Source organism: Rhinoderma darwinii, chromosome 1, assembly GCF_050947455.1.
Source record: "Rhinoderma darwinii isolate aRhiDar2 chromosome 1, aRhiDar2.hap1, whole genome shotgun sequence".
Classification (NCBI taxonomy): domain Eukaryota; kingdom Metazoa; phylum Chordata; class Amphibia; order Anura; family Rhinodermatidae; genus Rhinoderma; species Rhinoderma darwinii.
In genome coordinates, this window is record NC_134687.1 from 447,106,198 (window position 1) to 447,126,381 (window position 20,184).

The following is a 20,184-nucleotide window of genomic DNA, read 5'->3' on the forward strand; positions in this document are numbered from 1 at the left end:
TGACCCATCTAGTGATACTGAAATGGGAAAATTTTCCAGAATGGAGGAGACACAATCAAAGGTATCTTTTTTAGGAGATCGAAACAAAGGAAAATACGGAGAGGAAAGAATAGTAGAGAAAAAAGGAGGACCCAATACAAGACAACGCAGGGGAAGATAGAAGATAATCAAAATAACATAATAAATCTGACAGATCTCCCCCTCTCAATAGACCATATTTCCCTCTTAAATCGGGGTTTGGGTTTTTCACCCGTTACTCCTGGAAAGGAGTTTGAAATTTGCAAAGATCTCCACCTCTTTTTGAGAAAAATTATTTTGAGACTTTGGCATGGGGAAAAGAAGGAGGGGGAGAATGGAAACAAAGACATAGATTTATCATCACAGCGTGAGACAACTGGATGCGATATAGTATCCAATTTGGAACTATCGGATCTAAACACATTGGTGGACTTAAATGAATTATGGAGGGAGAGTAATCCATGTGGGGATTCAAATGAAGGCATAGGAGATCTAGTGGATCTCATTCCAGAATATACAGGACTACGTAAAAAAAGCAGTACAATGCCTAGCGTTTATTCAAATAGATGCACACATGCCTTTCTGGAGGCAATGCTTAGGGACATTGGTCTCATCGACTGGTCCTCCCTCCTGTGTGAGGACAACCTAACAAAAAGGGAACGAAAGGCTCTGAAGGAATTGCAAAATTTCAAAAACATCGTGATAAAACCCAGTGATAAAGGGGGAAATGTTGTACTTCTCAGGGAGGAGGACTATGTCGGTGAGATTAAAAGACAGCTAGATACCGATGCGTATATCCTTCTAAAAGATAATCCATTGACCAATATAGCTGAGATATTGAATAGGAAGCTGTTATTTGCGTTAGATGAGGGTCTGATAAACAAACATGAATTACAATATCTGGAGGTGAGAGAGCCACGAATGCCCACTATGTATGTACTTCCAAAGGTGCACAAGGACAGGAATACTCCCCCGGGCAGACCCATTATTTCGGGCTGTGATGGCCCGACAGATCACCTTGGAAAATACATAGATGAGAAACTAAAACCCTTTGTCCGTACACTTCCTTCTTTTGTATTGGATACAGGAGATCTCCTTAACAAAATTTATGATCTGAGAATCGATGAGGATTTTTTTCTTGTTGGATTAGATGTAGAATCATTGTATACTTCGATCCCACATGACATTGGCTTAAGAGCAGCTGCACACTTTTTGGAGAGGAGGGGGGGTGATTGGGCCCATCAGAACGAATTTATTATAGAAATGTTAGAGTTCATTTTAAATCATAATTGTTTTTCCTTTGATGGCAAGTATTATCGCCAGACACATGGAACAGCTATGGGGTCCTCTTGTGCACCATCGTATGCCTGCCTACATCTGGGGTGGTGGGAGGAATTTATTGTGTACCCTCACCCCCTCTTTAGGAAGTGTGCCCGAACTTGGCTTAGATACATGGATGATATCCTGTTGTGTTGGAGGGGTTCCCTTGAATCACTGGAAGAGTTCATCAAGGATTTGAATATAAATAACTTAAATATCTTTTTGACATTCACTCATAGTAAAGATACTATTAGTTTCCTAGATCTTAACATCTATAAGGTGGAAAACAAATTGAAAACAACTACATATCGGAAACCAACATCGGGTAATACCCTATTAGCAGCAAGTAGTCACCATCCTGTATCTCAGATTAGGGGGATCCCAATAAGTGAATTCCTTAGAATTCGGCGTAACTGTTCGGAATTAAAGGACTTTAAGAATGAAGCAGAAGACCTATCGTCTCGTTTTGAGAATAGGGGGTACCCCAAGAAGTTAATCAAGAAGGGATACAATAGGGCATTAAGACATAATAGACAGGAAATCCTTCAAAGAAATAAAAGGAATAATGAGGACAAGAGAGTTAGATTCATTTCAAGATATGGGTCCCATTGGGAAATTTTGCGTAACTTGATGATAAAAAACTGGCCACATTTAACTTTGGACCAAAAAATTAATCAAATAGTTGGAGATACACCGAGTATGGTTCCCAGGAAGGCCCCTACATTGAGAGACATACTAGTCAGCTCGGAGTTCAAGAGAAGAACTCCAGAAAATGAGGCATGGCTACAAAAACGCCCCAAGGGAATGTTCATGTGTGGTTCGTGTAGATGTTGTAAATACGTGCTGAAGTCAAATACTTTCTCGGATAGTGAACACAAAAGGGAATTTAAAGTCCTTAATTATATTAACTGTCGTTCCACGATGGTTGTGTACTCGATTATCTGCCCTTGTGGAAAACAATATATTGGGAAAACCAAACGAGAACTGCACATACGCATAAATGAACACATTTTGGATATTTCAAAGGGAGATATAAAAAATCCATTGGCAGCACATTTTAAAACACACCATGAGCAATCACCTGCGGGCCTAAAATTCATGGGGATCTACCAACTGTTTGGGGATAGAAGAGGAGGTGATCGCAATCGTATACTTTTACAGAAGGAGACCATGTGGATCTATACACTGGGTACCCTAAACCCTAGAGGATTAAACAATGAAATAAAATTCAATATGTTTCTTTAATTTTCCATTTGGGGGGTAGCATGTGGACCTCCTCTGGGATGGCTGTTTTCCAGCGTCTTTAGAGGTCTCCTCCGGCCCCCTCCCATTTCATATATATCCCATGATGTGATAAAAAGATATGAAAAAATTTTTTGATCCTAGGGGGCGCATGATTGACTGGATCCATACTCGGTAATTCTCATCGATTAACAAGAAGTATGGAATATCTCTTGGAATAATCAATTTGAGGGCCAAAAGGCAAAACTGATGGGGTGGGTTTTGCTCATAAATATAGAATAGGCCACTTTTCAGATAAATGACTTATCTTCCCTTTTGTTCCCCTCGTACTAAGGAGTTTCTTCATATGAGGAGGAGTACATAAGTGACATATCCGAGGATTAATGGGTAGTGGGGGTTAATAGAGAACTTCATTCCATCTAAGTACATACTTTGATTTTTTATGGATTGTTCATTTATCCTGTTCCTTGATGATTGAATGTGTGGGGAATTATATGCTTGCCTCCCAGGATTGGTGGGGACCCGGGTTCTGTTGCCCCTCCAGGTATAAGAGCCCCCTCCCTGCCTTCCCTGGAAGGTTGGTTTGATTCCGTCCGCATGTTCTTCGGTCATCGAATTGATAATTCATAGATGGAGTGGAATCATACCTATGGAGCAATGGCTCAAGGAAACTTCATATAGAATAACTGGCATAAGTATTTGGATACTCAGTATGAAATGCTTATTGACTTTACCCATATATATCTCTTTGTAAAAATTTGCAATATAAAATGTACAATTTTTGTAATGGCATTAAAGTATATTCAGGTAGTAAACAACTCTCTCCTACACTAGAGATCCATATGTATTTCCATGTGAGGGCACACCATGGACTGTCCTCCATCTATACAGGGATTAAAATACGTTGTGTACGTTGATTGACACTTTGTCCCTTGATGTCTCCTTAGACTTTTGGAGGTATGGGGGTTTTTCGTGTTCCTTCCGGGGTTAGTGGGGACTTGGGACTTTGTTGCCCTTTTGGGTATGAGCCCCCTCCCTGCTGTCCCGGGAGGGCTCAACGAACTCCACCCATATTTTTTGTCATAAAATTGAGAATTTACTCATATAATGGAACTATATTTATGGGTTATTTGCAAAAAAACGGGCTTGAATATCTTGACTAAATAAAAATGTAATAAACAAAAATGTAATATTTAAAAGCTCTTCGTATCTATGTCTCTTTATGTAAAAATATGGAAAGAAAAGTTTTTCTTTTTCTCTTTTTTCTTTTATTAAAAGGAAAAATATTTGTATTTAACATCTCAAAAAATATGTGAAATATGAAATGTATAACTTGGGTAATATTATTTAACTTTATTTAGGCAGGAAGTAATTTTCTCCAAAACTCGAGTTTCACATATATATTAGCGTATGAGGGACATTACTGATTATGCACGATCTATATAGGGATTAAAATGTTCATTAATATCGAACTAATTGATTGTCAGTTTTTTCCTTAACATATATTTTTTGATGTAGAAAGAAAATTATTGTTGTCACTTCGTTGAAGGAATACGAGGGTAATCTTGCAATAGCATAGACCTTCGGTACAGGATATTTTATTCCCAACTATAGATCCAATGAAAGCACGTTGGACCCTATAAATGCACTGAATCTGGCTGGACTTGCTAAGACAGCTCTGAGGAAATCCCGATAAGGGATGAAACGCGTCAGCTGACCTAATCAAGCAAGGCGGGTAGTGACGTCGAGACTCTGCCTTGTGAATCCCTGGCCGTGTTGGGAACATCGCACAAAAAAGGATACTATATGGATACTATATGGTTTGGAAAATCACCTTTTTGAAAGTGTGGGCCCCTCTTTCTTTTGGATCTAATACCTCTACATGTTTCTGTGGAGCAACCTTGCATGTCGGAGACGTAATAAAGCCTATATTGAAGAACTCAATCCTAAAGGCTTGAAGGAAGGTATGAGCTTATGGGCGGAATCTCACCTGAATACCACCTGGTGAGAGGCATTGGAGCTTCAAATTGTGCCTGCTGCTCTTCCACGTCTCTTTGTGCATGTTTAAAGGTAAAAGCAGTATAAAATCATTAAGAACGGAGCTCTCTGTGATTATTATAAGGATCGGGAGGAATATATTTTGACCGTAATGGTCTAAGAAATAGACTGTCTATTACCCCTGATCCCTGAGGCAAGATTGATCCTTGAAAGGGAGGAATGAGAGCCACACACAAATAAAAAATACAAACCCCTTACTGAATGACAGCTTTATTTTTATAGGGGTATGCTTCTTTCATATATGGGAAGGCCTTCCTCATAAATCTACTACACGCTCTTTTGACAAGAATTGCTGTCATTTTTTGGAGGAAATACACATAAGTATGTGCAAAGGGAAAAAAACGCAGGTGTGAATTCAACCTAGCGATTTTTTCTGGGATCTATTTTCTTGCCATTTACCCCGATTTGTGGGGAAAACAAGGTGTACATCTATGCTTCCTACTTATTAGTATATTTTGTATCTGTATGTAACCTTTTCCTGGCCAGGAGACAAAAATGTTTTAAATTGTGTGAATACATTTATATTCTCTAAATAATTGGAGTTTTAATAATAAATAAAATTTCATAATTTTTCAATGACCCAAGAGTGCCTGGTTATATTTCTGATATAGTTTTTCTTTTTTGTTTTACATATATATCTTTCAGAATTGGCACCGTGTGATATTGATATCGCATTTATTGTTGGGTTTTCTATTGGGTATGGTTTTCTAAACCTAATCTTGTTTTATATAATGTGTATGGACACCTTAAAAGGTTGTGTCTGTCATTGATGTAAATAGGGCTGTGCTGCAGTGCCGCGCACAACCTGTGGACAAGTGTGGCACTGTTTTTGGAAGAAAGCAGCTATGTTTTTCTTATACTGTACAACCCTTTTAAGACACATACTAGCACTGAAACCAAAGGTTGCCCCACCCTCTAAACTCTTTTTATTGGCATGTGTTTCTGGATAACTCCTTAACCCTTTAAGAACCACATACAGATAATAAAGTGTTCAATTACTAACTACCTCTGCAGTCTGCAATATAACTTGAAAGAATGCCCTCTAGACATATAGCCTTTCTTAAAAGTACTAAAATGAGCAATTATTGCAGCAAAGCTATATATACACATATTCAGAGAGACATCAGCAAACTCTTTTTCGAGCCAAGGACAATAAACTATTTGCCTAGGCATTTGGTTTTATTAGGCAGGAGAATACTAAAAACAAATGTCTAGCAGTAGGATGCAAAACTCAGTCACTAAATTTAAAACGCAGGCCATGTTTACACAGGGCGGATACGCCGCATAAAAGCACAGAGCGTATCCGCCCTGGGTGCTGCAGGGAACACCGGACAGAAAAACCGCACCAAATTGTACGTAGCCATGGCGACGTGTCCTCCTGCCGTCCAGCCTCCTGGGATGACGTTTTATCCCATTTGACCACTGCAGCCTGGATGAAGAAACACAGAATTCTGGGTAAGTATAAGTTTTATTTTTGTTCCGAGTTGCGTTTTTTGCAGCAGAATCGCTGCTTTTCCGCTGGGAAAAAACGCAACATTTTCTATTTGTAGCTGGTTTTATCTCCCCATTGAATACAATGGGCAAAACCTGCAACAAATAAGCAGCGATTACACAAATACAATTGACATGCTGTGGATTAAAAAACAGCGCTGCAGGTCAATTTCTGAGCAGTTTTTATCGCACAGCATTTATGTAGCATATGGATGAGATTTTCAAATCTCATCTACTTTGCTGCTACTGTATCATGCTGCAGATTTTCCACAACAAAATACTTAGCAGAAAATCTGCAGTATTTATGCTACATGTGAACTTACCCTTAGGGCTGATTCAGACGTGCGTGGCGTTTTTGCGCAGGCAAAACACGTGGCGTTTTGCCTGCGCAAAAGCCACTTGCCTGCTCCGTGAGGCAGCATCATATGATGCGCGGTTGCGTGCTTTTTGCGCAGCCGCCATCATTATGACACGCCATTTGGATGTTTGTAAACAGAAAAGCACGTGGTGCTTTTCTGTTTACATTCATCCTTTTGACAGCTGGAGCGCGAAACAGGCAGTTTGCACGGAAGTGCTTCCGTGCGACCTGCGTAGTTTTCACGCACCCATTGACTTCAATGGGTGCGTGATGCGCGAAATACGCGGAGATATTGACCATGTCGCGCTTTTTGCGCAGCGGACAAACGCTGCGCAAAAAGCACGGACTGTCTGTACTGCCCCATAGACTTGTATTGGTCTGTGCGTGGCGCGTGAAAACCACGTGGCCCGCACGGACGCAATACACGTTCGTGTGAATCCACCCTTAGGCTGGGTTCGCACGACCTATTTTCATGCGTAAACTAGGCGTATTATGCCTCGATTTACGCCTGAAAATACGGCTCCAATACGTCAGCAAACATCTGCCCATTCATTTGAATGGGTTTGCCGACGTTCTGTGCCGACGACCAGTAATTTACACGTCGTCGTTTGACAGCTGTCAAACGACGACGCGTAAAATGACTGCATCATCAAAGTGCAGGACACTTCTTTGCAACGTAATTTGAGCCGTATTTAATTGAAGTCAATGAAGAACAGCTCACGATTACGGACGTCAAAGACGCCTCGCATAATGCGAGGAGCTTTTACATCTGAAACGACGCAGTTGTTTTCTCCTGAAAACAGTCTGTCTTTTCAGACGTAAAAGGAAGCTAGCGTGTGCACATACCCTTATAGTCCATGACAGGATAAGAAGAAATGGAGAGGAAATAACTTGCACATACAAATCACAATAAGAGGTGTGTGCCAGTTGCATCTTACTCCTGCAGGCTTTAGAGCAATACTAGTGTATGAAACACCAGTTTTAGTACATCTGGCTCATATTTTTTTTTTTAACCTACATTTATAATATACTTTATATATTTATAAACCCTATAAAATGAACGAACAGCTGAAAAAAAAAAAAATTAAAAGGGATTGTCAGAGATCACAAAATAGGTCCCCTCCCCCGAAATGGATCCATTCTTGTCCAGAATTGGAATAGCAGTTCAGCCTCATTCACTCAAATGCATCCACCCCATGAATGGTGTGATTTTTTTCCCCCTAATCTCAGACAACCAATTTAAAGAGGCTCTGTGACCAGATTATAAGTGTAATCAGCATCATACACTTCTCTTCTTTCATTTTTAGCAGTACTCGCAACACAGCATGAATTTGCGAGATCACGCTGTGCTGTCACATACTCCCACATTAACTTTACCGTTGTCTTGAGAGTGAATAGACATCGCTTTCAGCTAGGACGCGATGTCTATTCACACTCCCGAAACTTCGGTAAAGTTTCTGTGAATGACAGCACAGCGTGATCTCGCGAGATCACGCCGTGCTGTGTGAGTAAGTCCCAAATAAACTTTACCGACACTTCGATAAAGTTAATGTGGGAGTATGTGACAGCACAGTGTGATCTCGCGAGATCACGCTGTGTTGCGAGTACTGCTAAAAATGAATGGAGAGAAGTGTATGATTCTGATTGGTCAGCGTCCTACACTTCTCTTTACAACGCCCAGTTGGTAAAAAAGTAAAAACACGCTCAGTTGTCCATTAAGAAACGAATTACCATAAATCTAAAATTGTGCATAACTTGCTCAAAATTGATCAATTTTCAAAATAAAAAAAACACTGCGGTTATCTACATTACAGTGCCGATCAGATTATGTAGGAGATAGGGCACTTATTATCTGGTGACAGAGGCGCTTTAAAGGATCAGTTTAATGTTTTGCAGCCCGAGACGTCGCTTTTTTAGGAAATCTCCATCCAAAAACAGCTTATGTTCATGCATGCCAACTTATAAAATAAAGAAAGGTGATGCCAAACTAGCAGCTCATGGCCCTTGTGTGTCTGCTAGGTAGCCTTTCCCCAGATAAAGATCAGTTTGTGCACTTGTATATTCAATAAGCTCATATGGTAAACTGTATGACTTCTTTTTTTTTTTGTAGGGAAGACCCATGGCATGTGGCCAAACTGGTCAAATCTTACTTACAGCAGCACAACATTCCTCAGAGGGAAGTGGTGGACACCACAGGGCTTAACCAGTCGCATTTATCACAGCACCTCAACAAGGGTACGCCTATGAAAACTCAAAAGCGGGCAGCCCTGTATACCTGGTATGTCGGTAAACAGCGAGAGATTGCAAGGCGTGAGTATGACTAAATATCTAAGAGACCTGGTTTACAAATAAATATAGATGGGGCCCTCATACTTGTCTCTTAATGACAGAGTTCACACACGCAGGCCAAACCATGATGTCAGATGATATGTCTTGTGACGACGTACCAAATAAGAAAATGAGAAGGAACCGGTTTAAGTGGGGTCCAGCTTCACAACACATCCTGTTTCAAGCCTATGAACGACAGAAGAATCCTAGCAAAGAGGAACGAGAAGCACTTGTTGAGGAATGCAACAGGTAAAGAACAGGGAATATGATAAGCAAAATAAGAAAGGTCTAGAGGAACATCTTAATGTTAAATCTGTAGCTTGGTAAGCTGAAGAGCTCCCCTCTGCTGGATCTCGGATGTGTAAAATACTCGTACAGTGAGAGAACAGGCACCAGAAACCACAATAATTAGCTTTATCTAATAGTGTATGGTGCCTGCGCCACAACGATTCCACAAGGTATGCTCTCCCTTTTGCAGGTTTCCTCCATTTATTGTGCATTTCTGAGTGCAGCTTTTACAATACCAAATGTCTAAATATAAAGATCATTTACATACTACATCGGATCCTTTGTATTTACACAAAAACAATCTGATCTACGGTTTCAATTTTTTGCCCATAAATCAATATGGTTCTAAATCAGTCGCTGGTAAAACCTGCATTCAGTGAGGCAGAAATGAAGACAGCTGAGGGATCAGTTTACATGCTGCCCATTGAAGTCTATGGAGAGGGAAGGAAGAAGCAGGAGGGTGCAGCTACATAGACATACACAGACAAATGTTGTGGCTTACAGTAAGCGTTTTACTAGAATCAAGCACTGCGGTGACGCAGTAAAACACTAGAAGTCGCATGGAGCACATTACACAGCAAAACTGAACAGTGTAGCTGTGAATACAGAACTGGGGTGAGATAGACCACTTACTAGCAGCATCTGTCCATGCCTCTCTCTTTCTGCAGCTAATCCTTGCTACACTCCCCCTCCACTCTCCATAGACATCTATGAGCAGCAGCTGTAACCTGATCTTTCAGTGAGTGGATAATAGTCTTCATCTCGGTCTCCCCGATTAAGAATTTTATCACTAAATTGAAAGTGAGTAATCAGTGCACGAGGCAGGGGAAGAGGTACCTGATAAGAGGAGAAAGAGGCATTTTTCCGTAATAAGTTATATTAGCGTTTATTAAATTTGCTTGTACTTTTCACTTAAAAGTAGAAAAAAAAAATAAAATGAAATGACCATTACAATTCAAACCAACTTCTCAGAACTAAAAGTCAGTAAATCATCTTCTTATGTTAACTCAAGGGCAGAGTGCATACAAAGAGGGGTGTCCCCATCACAAGCACAAGGGCTGGGCTCTAACTTGGTGACAGAAGTGCGTGTATACAACTGGTTTGCAAATAGGCGCAAGGAAGAAGCATTTCGACACAAGCTTGCAATGGACACATACAATGGTCAACAGAGCTCTGCACCTCTGACAGCCCACGATCTTCCCACAGCCAAAGCAACAGGTAAGTAGCATGTCGGTGTCCCAACAAGTTCTGATGAGGTTTCACATAAATGCTACAATATTATTTATCTTTAAACAGGTCTGCGTTATGCCCAAGACTCTGGAAATGAGCGAGGGACCTCAATGGTGCCCAGCCAAAGCGGTCTCTCTCCGTCTGGTATGGAGCACAGCCACAGTCTTATGAGCAGTGACAAGTTGATTTCAACAGCAGGGGGCTCCCTTCCACCAGTCAGCACATTGACTGCTCTGCATAGCCTGGACCATGGACAGCACACGCTCAGCCAAGCCCAAAATCTCATTATGGCCTCACTCCCCAGTGTCATGACAATAGGCACAGATGCAACATTTGGACCAGCATTTAGCAACTCCGGCCCTTCAACTTTAGTCATAGGTAAGAAAATCTGTTTTATATACACACACAAGTATAATCTCATATCCTCACATAGATCATACCTTTTTAATTCTTTGTCCAAGTCATTAAGAATTTAGACATTCTTTTATTTTTATGCATATAACTTTCTATTCATGTCCTATTCTTATTGTAATTATTCATTACAAGTATTTTTATTTTCTATTTATTTAATTTATGGACATGGCTGGATGGAAGGGTAGAGACTTCTAATGCATTGTATAGTCTTGTAATAGTAAAATAAGAGGTTAACTTTATTTTTCAGGTCTTACATCACAATCTCAGAGTGTTCCTGTAATAAATAGTGTGGGCAGCAATCTGACCACCTTGCAGCCCGTTCAGTTCTCTCAGCAAATCCATCCTTCCCACCAGCAGCCAATAGTACAACAGGTCCAAGGTCATATGACACAGAATCCATTCATGGCCACAATGGCTCAGCTACAGTCACCACATGGTAAGAGGCGCAAGTTAAGTTGAAGTAAAATTTGTAAATCTGCAGATTTTCTCAATAAGTATTTTATTTCTACAGCTCTGTATGGTCATAAACATGATGTTGCACAGTATGCATCTGCTAGCTTCTTTCCACAAACAATGGTCATCACGGACACATCCAACCTTGGAACGTTAACAAGCCTGACGTCCAGCAAACAGGTAACAGGACATTAAATTAGAAGATGCGTGTAGTATAAGTATTGTTCGGTTTTGTTGAAAATACAGATACATACAGTAGTGTTAAAAAAAAAAAAATAGTAGTGAGTTTAAAAACGAAAATAAGGCGTCAAATCATTATAACAACTTTTATTTGCCCAACACAAATGCACTGGAAATTCTACACATTTAATTCCAAATCAAAACAATAGCAAAATGTATCCAGTTTGGGTTCATCCTTTACAGAAAAGTAAAGAAAAAGGCTGTTCCAAAAAAATAGCAGTGCCAGAATTTTTCTTTAAAAATGCAAAAATGTAATGTATAAACTGAAAAAGTGTTTCAGATTTCACTTTACTGAACTAATATTTAGTGGCATAACCATTGTTTCTGAGAACTGCTTGACATTTATGTTGCATGGAGTCGACCAACTTCTGGCACCTCTGAACAGGTATGCCAGTCCAGGAAGATTGGACAACATTCCACAGTTCTTCTGCATTTTTGGGTTTTGCCTCTTAAACCGCATTTTTGAGGTCATCCCACAAGTGCTCTATGGGATTGTGGTCAGGGGATTGGGTTGGCCGCTCCATTACCTCAATCCTGTTGGTCTGTAACCAAGATGTTGTTCCCTTACTGGTGTGTTTTGGGTCATTGTCGTGTTGAAACACCCATTTCAAGAGAATTTCTTCTTCGGCATAGGGCAACATGATCTCAAGTATTTTGATATATTCAAACTGATCCATGATCCCTTGTATGAGATAAATAGGCCCAACACCATGGTATGAGCAACATCCCCATATCATGATTTTTGCAGCACCATGCTTTACGGTCTTCAGTGTTCTGTGGCTTGAATTCAGTGCTCGGGGGTTGTCTGACATACTGTCTGCGGCCACTAGACCTGAAAAGAACAATTTTGCTTTCATCAGTCTACAAAACATCGCGCCACTTCTCTTTGGGCCAGTCAATGTGTTCCTTGGCAAATTTTAACCTATTCAACAACGGGACTTTGCCTGGGAATGGCCCATTTTCCCCATTATTTCAAAAGGAAATACACTATAACCAACATGTACAACATTTGCCACCCTCCTACCTTAAATAAGGGCCAGAATTGACACCTGTTATTCCGCATAATGAATGACTTCACCAATTTAACCCCTCACTGTTATTATTTTGAACGAGCCCATTTCAATTACTCTGAATGAGCAGCATGTATGTGCTAATTGTTGTTGGCTCTGGTCTTTTTCTACTACACCTACAAGTAAATTATCTGCCAAGTAGAAATATCACTTATACCAAAAATGTTGATTTAATCAGGTTAATGATGTTGGACTGCTACTTTTTATTTTTTTTTAACACTACTATATAAGGGACTGCATAAACATCAATCTCCTTATAAACTTATCAAAATCTCTCCCTTTGGAAGTAATGTGAAACCCTGCATGACATTCGTGATCGTTATTAATTATATTTTATACAATTAAGTAAAGGTTCTCATTTTTACAGGTTCATTCTCTGCACTCTAGTGCACAAGGAGATTCTCATAGTTCCCAGCTTCAAAGTCAGGACTCAAACATTCTGCATCTCGCTCCAAGCCACCGACTCTCCACAAGCCCAACCAGTAAGGAGCAAATCATGAGTAAGAAACAGTTTGAAGTAACCCTATTAAAACCCATTCCTAATTTGCAAGGGATCAAATAGTATTAAGTTCTTACAGAACTGGATGGGTACTGGTTTACTTTGTAGATATTGCAAGAAGTGTTACTAAGGCCTGCTTTACACAGCCGTGTTCCTTCTGTGAGATACAGTCCATATGTCAGCCGTAGTTCCCAGACCGAACAGTTAAGGGAGCCGGACTGCTAGAATCAGTCATCTGCGATGCTAGGAGTCCCTGCCTCCGGCGAAAATACTGTCCCATACAGTAATCAAGTTTTCAGTATGGCACAGTAGTCCCGTGGGGAGGCAGTTACTCACAGCATCATGAATGACTATGATGCTAGGAATATGGGTCCCTGAACTGTGTTCGGTCCAGGAAACAAAGCAGACACGCCGTCCGTATCTCATGGACTGAACACAGCCGTGTGGAGCAGGCCTGACCGTTAAGATATCAGATAGTATTTGTGTATCTCTTATGTAGATAAAATCCCTGGCATTTACAAACGTGATACATTAGTCCACCATTAACCTCAACAAGTCCCATAAATTTTTAAAAGGACACAAATGTCATTTTTTCATTTAAAAGAGGCAAGTGTTAGCCCTTGTTCACAAAAAGAGTACAATATGTTGTGCTGAGAAGAGGTCTAGTGGTCAATATGAAAACTGCAATATTTCATAACTATAGTTTATATAAAATAAAGACACTGCCAAAAGATTTGAGTTTTATAACAAAAAATATTTTTTAACATTTTACTTTTTGATGTTAATGTCCCCTTTAAAAGGCCTTCACTTGATAGCTTAACAGACGTGACACTGCAAAAAACAAAAACAAAAAAAAAGACAAAAACAAGCACGTGCTGCATATCCCATCAGTACTGCAGCATCACAACCTGCCAATGCTGCTACAGCAGTATTTCCTGGGTATGGCTATATACAAGTCACCTTGTGTCTATGGTTGTGGCGGTTTAAAAAAAAAAAAGTTCTGTGCAGTTGGTTTTACATCAATTATATAAGAAACAAGGAAAACAGTCATATTATTATTAGATTATGGATGAAGTTATATACCACACACACACATTAAAAATACAAGACTTAATTATTGGTAGCGACTGAAAAACCGGATCATGAAAACTCAAAAATATATTGGACCAAAAGTTCATACTCTGATCTTTTTTTTCTTGGTACAGTGTCAGCAAACTTGGTACACTACCAGAATTCCAGTACCCCGGACAGCCACAGTCACAGCCACAGCCACCTCCTATCACCTTCACACAACAGCATAGACAATTATATGTCCACACAGATGGCATCTTCCTCACAGTAAAAGACCTGCAAACATCGCTCTACCTGGCACGAGCCTTGGATTCATGATAAATAAAGGATGTGCAAGAGTTGAACGGTCATTGTCAGACATTGGTGGCAGGAATACAATCTATGAATATTATCATCCTATGGAGATATTATGATGAGTAGAACCATGCTGTGCAGAATGGTTACTGTGTACCTATTCTAGCATATGTACATACATTGAAAAACAGCTGAGACCACTGAAGACTTTGCAACTTTTGATGAACTTGTCTCCCTGTAAAATGAGATAATTTTTGCCTGGAGAAGTTCTCGCTAATTCACCTGAAAGAGTTACATGTCAGTTATGTTCATTCGATTTTTCTTCTTTTTAGTCCCTCTTTTTCCACAGATTGATTTTATGCTCTCATCTTATTATGCCGTTTCATTACTCAATACAGTGTCCCTTTTTTTTCTCTCTGATTTCATATTCTTACCATTGTTTTTAGACTCTTTTAGATTCTGGATCAATTGTCTCTCCATCTGATTGAGTCTCGTCACTCATTCCTCTTTTTTTTTTTTTCTTCTTCTTCTTAAACCCATTCATTTTACCTTCTGGCTTCATGTTCTGGTCATCGGTTTCAGTCTCATCACTCAGTCCTCTTTCCTTCTTTGCCTTCTTTTTTTTCTTCTTTTTAGGTTGTTTACTACTGGCTGTATCAATGATCTCCATTGGGATTGGCTGTAATGCACTGTGTCTAAGAATATCCAAACCTGACACAGCTGCTTCACGACACCTTTTCTGTTTCTCCTCTTCACTATCCTCACTGCCAGGCAAAGATGAAATAATATAGTGAGATCCTTAACCATTATATTTATTTACTAGACAACCAGTGGATGAAAAGCAAAGCTTAAAGAACAATTCCATCTGAAACGAAAAATGTAAGGATGTATCTTGACAGCAGCATCAGATGCCCCCCGATAAGCGAGTAATTAGGTTTTCCTTGCTTTAGAGAAAGAACTTAAGAAATTTTAATCTGGAAAAACATTTATGCTCCCAGATTTTAAAGATATTTATATAGGAATCCTTCTTGTGTGCATATATAGATGTTTTGTGTACAATAATCGTACAATATACAACACATAATTCTAAGCATCTAAAAAGCAAGATTCATTTCATGGGGTGTTATACAATCCTCTCTGAAAAGACCTCCATCCAGGCTTTCTATAAAGATCTCGGTGGGTGAATATCTCCAGGACAAATCATGTAACTGTAGAAGACAATATCATGTATATACATTACTATTTATATATATAGCGTTACACAATGTATGCTGCACTTTAAACAATATAACAAACCGAACAATAAATATAGTAATAAGATTCGTTCCAAAGAGTTTTTGATACATGAAGGTTAAACTGGTAAAAAAAAAAAAAAAAAAAAAAAAGAAGAAACCTGACTGAGTTTAATAGGTTAACAGATCACCCGGATTAAAGTAGTGATGTTCTAGTTTTTTTACACCGAGAAATGCATTACGTTACACTTATATTCATATAAGTTGGATCATTGTTTTCCTTCACCAGGACAAAACAAAAATAGAAATATTTTTTAATGTAACTTTATGTAAATACCAAAATCGCAGCTTATGTCCAGCCGTGGAGCTCGACATGCCCCCAAATGTACAATTACCTGCAATTCCAAACATCCCCTGCTGTGTTCTCCGGGGCTGCAGTCCGTACTGGCCCGGATAATGGAGCAGTGCTGACCATAGTAGTGTCAGACATTTGCAGTACCAGAGTGATCTCTTCTTTGATGCTGAAGTTTTTGTGAGGAGTATATTGCATACTACTGTTCTCAACTACTTTCGTTCATTCATTTTCATCAAGACCCACATGTGGTCAATGTTAGGCAGACTGAACAGGTCAAACACCATGTACAGTTTTAATCCCTAATTTATTCATGTGTAAGTACATTACTTTAAGAAGGATTAGTTTCACCAGTGTTTTGTTTAGTGACTTGGGACAGGCAGGGGGCAGTGAGCTTATAGTCAACCTCAATATGGTCATAAATATGAGACCATGTCATTAATCCACACTACTGAACTACAGAATTAGAACGTTTTACAGCAGTCTGGGGCCTGCTAGCTCACTACAGACTGACAAATTGCTAACTCTGTTTCTGAAATTAATTTTTTCTAATGAAAATGCAATTATTCCAATTCCAAAATACTAAATTCAAAGTGAAAAAGCTGTTACCACCTTACCTAGTAGAAGATGCCACCCTGCGCTTTAAAGTTGGGGAAGGTAATGTTTTCCAAGGATCCCCAGGAACAGATGTACTTAACAGCCGAAAACCTTCAACATAAAAAGCAAAAATAGAAGATAGAAAGTCCAAGATTATATAAATGATACAGAAAAACACATAGAAAGGCACATTATACTTCTACAAAATAGGAGGCAGTAAAAACCACGAACATACAAACCCCAAATAAGAAAAATCTTAGCAAAAGGCAGACTTGTCTATTGATATAATGCATACGTTTGAATACCTCCTATAGGGAAAACCACCGATTTCACTAATAAATTAGTGCTCCATTGCATCATGCTGAAAACCTAAAAATAGAATTAGACTTACCGGTAATTCGGTTTCTATGAAACCCTCCATGACAGCACCACAGGAGGCTGGGCTCTGCCACTAATAGGGATAAGAAACAGCAAGAGATTGAATAGACCCCCCCCCCCTCCCCCAGCCTCCCAATGCTCAGTGTATTTCAAATGACCAATTAAGAAAATAAAGAGGGAACATATCTATTAATTCATAAACATGTTACCCACAAAAAACAAAAAGGGAGGGAAATAAGGGTGCCGTCATGGAGGGTTTCAAAGAAACTGAATTACCGGAAAGTCTAATTCTATTTTCTCAACTTACCCGCCATTGCAGCACCATAGGAGACTTGTCAAATAAGTATTTTTTACTTGGGAGGGCCTGTGGCGGGAAGAACTTTCCTACCATAGAAAATATTACTGCCTGACAGTAAATCAAGTCTGTAATGCCTAGTAAATGTATGAACAGAGGATCAAGTCGTGGCCCTACAGATCTGATCTAGAGAGGCTTCCGCTATTTCTGACCAGGAAACGGACACAGCACGAGTAGAGTGGGCTTTTATTTTTACTGGAGGGGTCAATTTCTGAATACTGTAAGTTTCATAAATAGCTTTTTTAATCCAACTGGCAACCGTGCCTTTTGAGGCCTTTTTCCCCTTATTTGGACCCCAAAATTGGACAAGAAGATTGAAATCTTTCCTAAACCCCTGTGTGACTTCTAGATACTGGAGGATAGTTCTACGAACATCTAGATAATGGAATTCCTCTTCCTTTGGGTTAGCTGGGTTTTGGCAGAAAGGAGGAAGCGTTATCTTCTGGGCCATGTGAAAATCCGATATCACTTTAGGTAGAAGAGTGGGGTCAGGACGAAAGACTATTTTATCCTCTAAAATGTTTAAGTAGGGCTCACTGATATATAGGGCCTGAATTTCACCTACTCTACGAGCCGTAGTGACTGCTACCAGAAGAGCGGCCTTCCAGGGGATATTCCTGATGATACAATCTGTAAATGGCTCAAAAGGACATAAAGTTAAGCTATAGGCTGCTACAAAAAAAAAAAAAAAAACGTTTTATCCAGCCGTGAGAAGCTAAATTTTGGTCAAAACACGTGCTTAAAACTGAATTATTTTTTTAGAGTACCAGGTGTAAAATCCTGTTCAAGACCTGCCTGTATAGAAGAAAAAGAAAAAAAAAAAGAAAAAATTAGCCACATTAGGGTGATCTATGTCTGGCTTATTATCCCTACACCAGGAAAGAAAATTTTTCCACACCTTTTTATAAATGGAATTTGTGATCTCCTTTCTACTTTTCTGCAAGGTAAGGAGAACAGCTTCAGATAAGCCTTTAGCTCTCAGGACGGAGGCTTCAGAAACCAATTTCTGTGGGTCTGGATAGATAATTGACCCTTGGAAGAGGAGGTCCTGGGATATTGGAAGAATCCAAGGCTCTGTCATTTGTAAGCGGTTTAGCAGGTCAAACCAAGCTCTTCTTGGCCAAAACGGAGCAATTAAAATTACCTTCGCCCTTTCCTCTCTGATCTTTTGGAGTGTCCTGGGAAGCCGAGGAATAGAGGGAAAAGCATACCCTAGTTTGAAGTTCCAGCTGGAAACTAGAGCGTCTATAACAAGGCCATTTCCCATTGGTTCTAGAGAGAAGAACCGATGTGTTTTTGAATTTACGAATAGTTGCAAACTATTCCACTTCTGGAGAACCCCATTTCTTGGTAATCTGGAGAAAATATTTTTGGTTTAGGCACCACTCTGTTGGTTTCAGGTCTTTCCTACTTAGGAAGTCCGCTTGGGTATTCTCTGAGCCTTTCAGGTGAATAGGTGAGCGAGTATGAATTTCTGCCCATAGATTTTGAAAGTTTCTTTGCTTTGTGCCCCCTTGATGTCTTAAGTAAGCTACCGCAGTTGTGTTGTCGGTAGATTTTGACATGAGAACCCCTGAGAAGGTAACTTGCAGCTCTTAATGTCTCCCGTACCGCCCCGAGCTCCCTGAAGTTTGAGGAGTCTTGGCTTACCCTTAGTGGCCAAATTCCCTGGAATTATTTTTGGGCACCAATCTCTCCCCATATTCTCCTGCTCGCATCTGTTGTAATTGTGATAACTGGAAAGGGGTGCCAAGCGACTCCCTTCTCCAGATTCAGAGGTTACAGCCACAAAAGGAGGGATCTTTTTACCGTTTTTGACAGTGTAAAGTTCTTGTCCGAGACCCCAGAACAGTCACTGCCACTTTTATGGGGACCTGATTTTTTTTGAATGAAGATAGATATTTTTTCTCTTAGAGCAATCTTATTTTGTTGAGAAGTATGAGAGACACACAGAGAGAGTGAGAGATTGGTGCCACCAGGAGTTGGTCGTCCAAGTATGGGATTATATGGATCCCTTCGTTCCTGAGGAAAGCCACTATTTCTGCCATTATGTTCGTGAAGATTCGTGGAATGGATGAAATCCCAAAAGGGAAGTGACCTGAAATGGTAATGAAAGACTTCTTGATCCTGTAAAATTGCAAACCTTAGAAAACTTTGGTAAGTCGGATGCATTGGGATATGATCGTATGCGTCCTGTAGATCCAACGTTGCCATCATATACTCCTTTCCGATTAAGAGTATGGTGGATTTTATCAATTCCATCTTGAACTTGTGATAGGCTACATATATTTGTTCAGAGGGTTGAGATTTATTATTATCCTGAAATCTCGACTAGGTTTTTGGACTAGAAACATATGAGAACAGTGACCTTGCCCTCTCTCTGAATGGAACGGGAGAGATTAATTCTTGGATGCCATTTTTTAGTGCCACTTGATGAGTGACTGATGGAAGCCGAGTAATGACCATCTCTGAGGGGGCGTAGGAGGCAAAATCTATTTTGAAACCCTGTGAAATGGAGGTTCGGATAAATTGGTTGTTTGTTATTTTTTTGCCATTGGGGTGTGAATCTTGAGATCCTGCCACCCACTCTTATGGCATCATTGTCGATTTTGATTCTGGTTGAACAGAATATTCCAGCCCTCACCCCCTTTGGGATAACTCCATCTACCCAATTTCCCTTTCCCTCTATAGTTTTCCTGTGTGTTCCGAAAGGGACGAAAAGGACTTTTTAAAAAAAATATTTTTAGGCTCTGGAAGACTTTTCTCATCAGCCGCTTTCTCTATAATAGTATCCAGCACTGACCCTGAAAAGGAATTCCGCAGAGTTTGGTTTTTGAGAGGGGATCTCCCTTCCACCTTTTTTAGCCATGGGGCCCTCCTAATTGTGTTGGATAGA

The 20,184-nt window shown here is 39.8% G+C and overlaps 2 protein-coding genes across 5 annotated transcripts in view; one reads left to right on the plus strand and one right to left on the minus strand.

The window, feature by feature from the left end:
* Positions 1-15,692, plus strand: part of HNF1A (HNF1 homeobox A) — a 27,607-nt gene extending 11,915 nt beyond the window's left edge. Inside the window, exons 2-9 of one of the 3 annotated variants that reach the window (XM_075831435.1) lie at positions 8,598-8,797; positions 8,878-9,064; positions 10,116-10,321; positions 10,400-10,711; positions 10,995-11,183; positions 11,259-11,380; positions 12,878-13,010; positions 14,215-15,692. In XM_075831435.1, the coding sequence (XP_075687550.1) occupies positions 8,598-8,797; positions 8,878-9,064; positions 10,116-10,321; positions 10,400-10,711; positions 10,995-11,183; positions 11,259-11,380; positions 12,878-13,010; positions 14,215-14,351 (1,486 nt within the window). In that variant the 3' untranslated portion in view covers positions 14,352-15,692. The remainder of the gene's footprint in view (positions 1-8,597; positions 8,798-8,877; positions 9,065-10,115; positions 10,322-10,399; positions 10,712-10,994; positions 11,184-11,258; positions 11,381-12,877; positions 13,011-14,214) is intronic. The other 2 variants (XM_075831448.1, XM_075831442.1) reach the window with 2 other exon arrangements.
* C1H12orf43 (chromosome 1 C12orf43 homolog) overlaps positions 11,511-20,184 on the minus strand; it is a 52,919-nt gene continuing 44,245 nt past the window's right edge. The window contains exons 5-7 of one of the 2 annotated variants that reach the window (XM_075831455.1): positions 16,576-16,666; positions 14,809-15,138; positions 11,511-12,272 (exon numbers count right to left, since the gene is read on the minus strand). In XM_075831455.1, coding sequence (XP_075687570.1) covers positions 14,817-15,138; positions 16,576-16,666 — 413 coding nt within the window. In that variant the 3' untranslated portion in view covers positions 11,511-12,272; positions 14,809-14,816. Of the gene's footprint in view, positions 12,273-14,808; positions 15,583-16,575; positions 16,667-20,184 lie in introns of those variants that run through there. The other variant, XM_075831461.1, reaches the window with a different exon arrangement.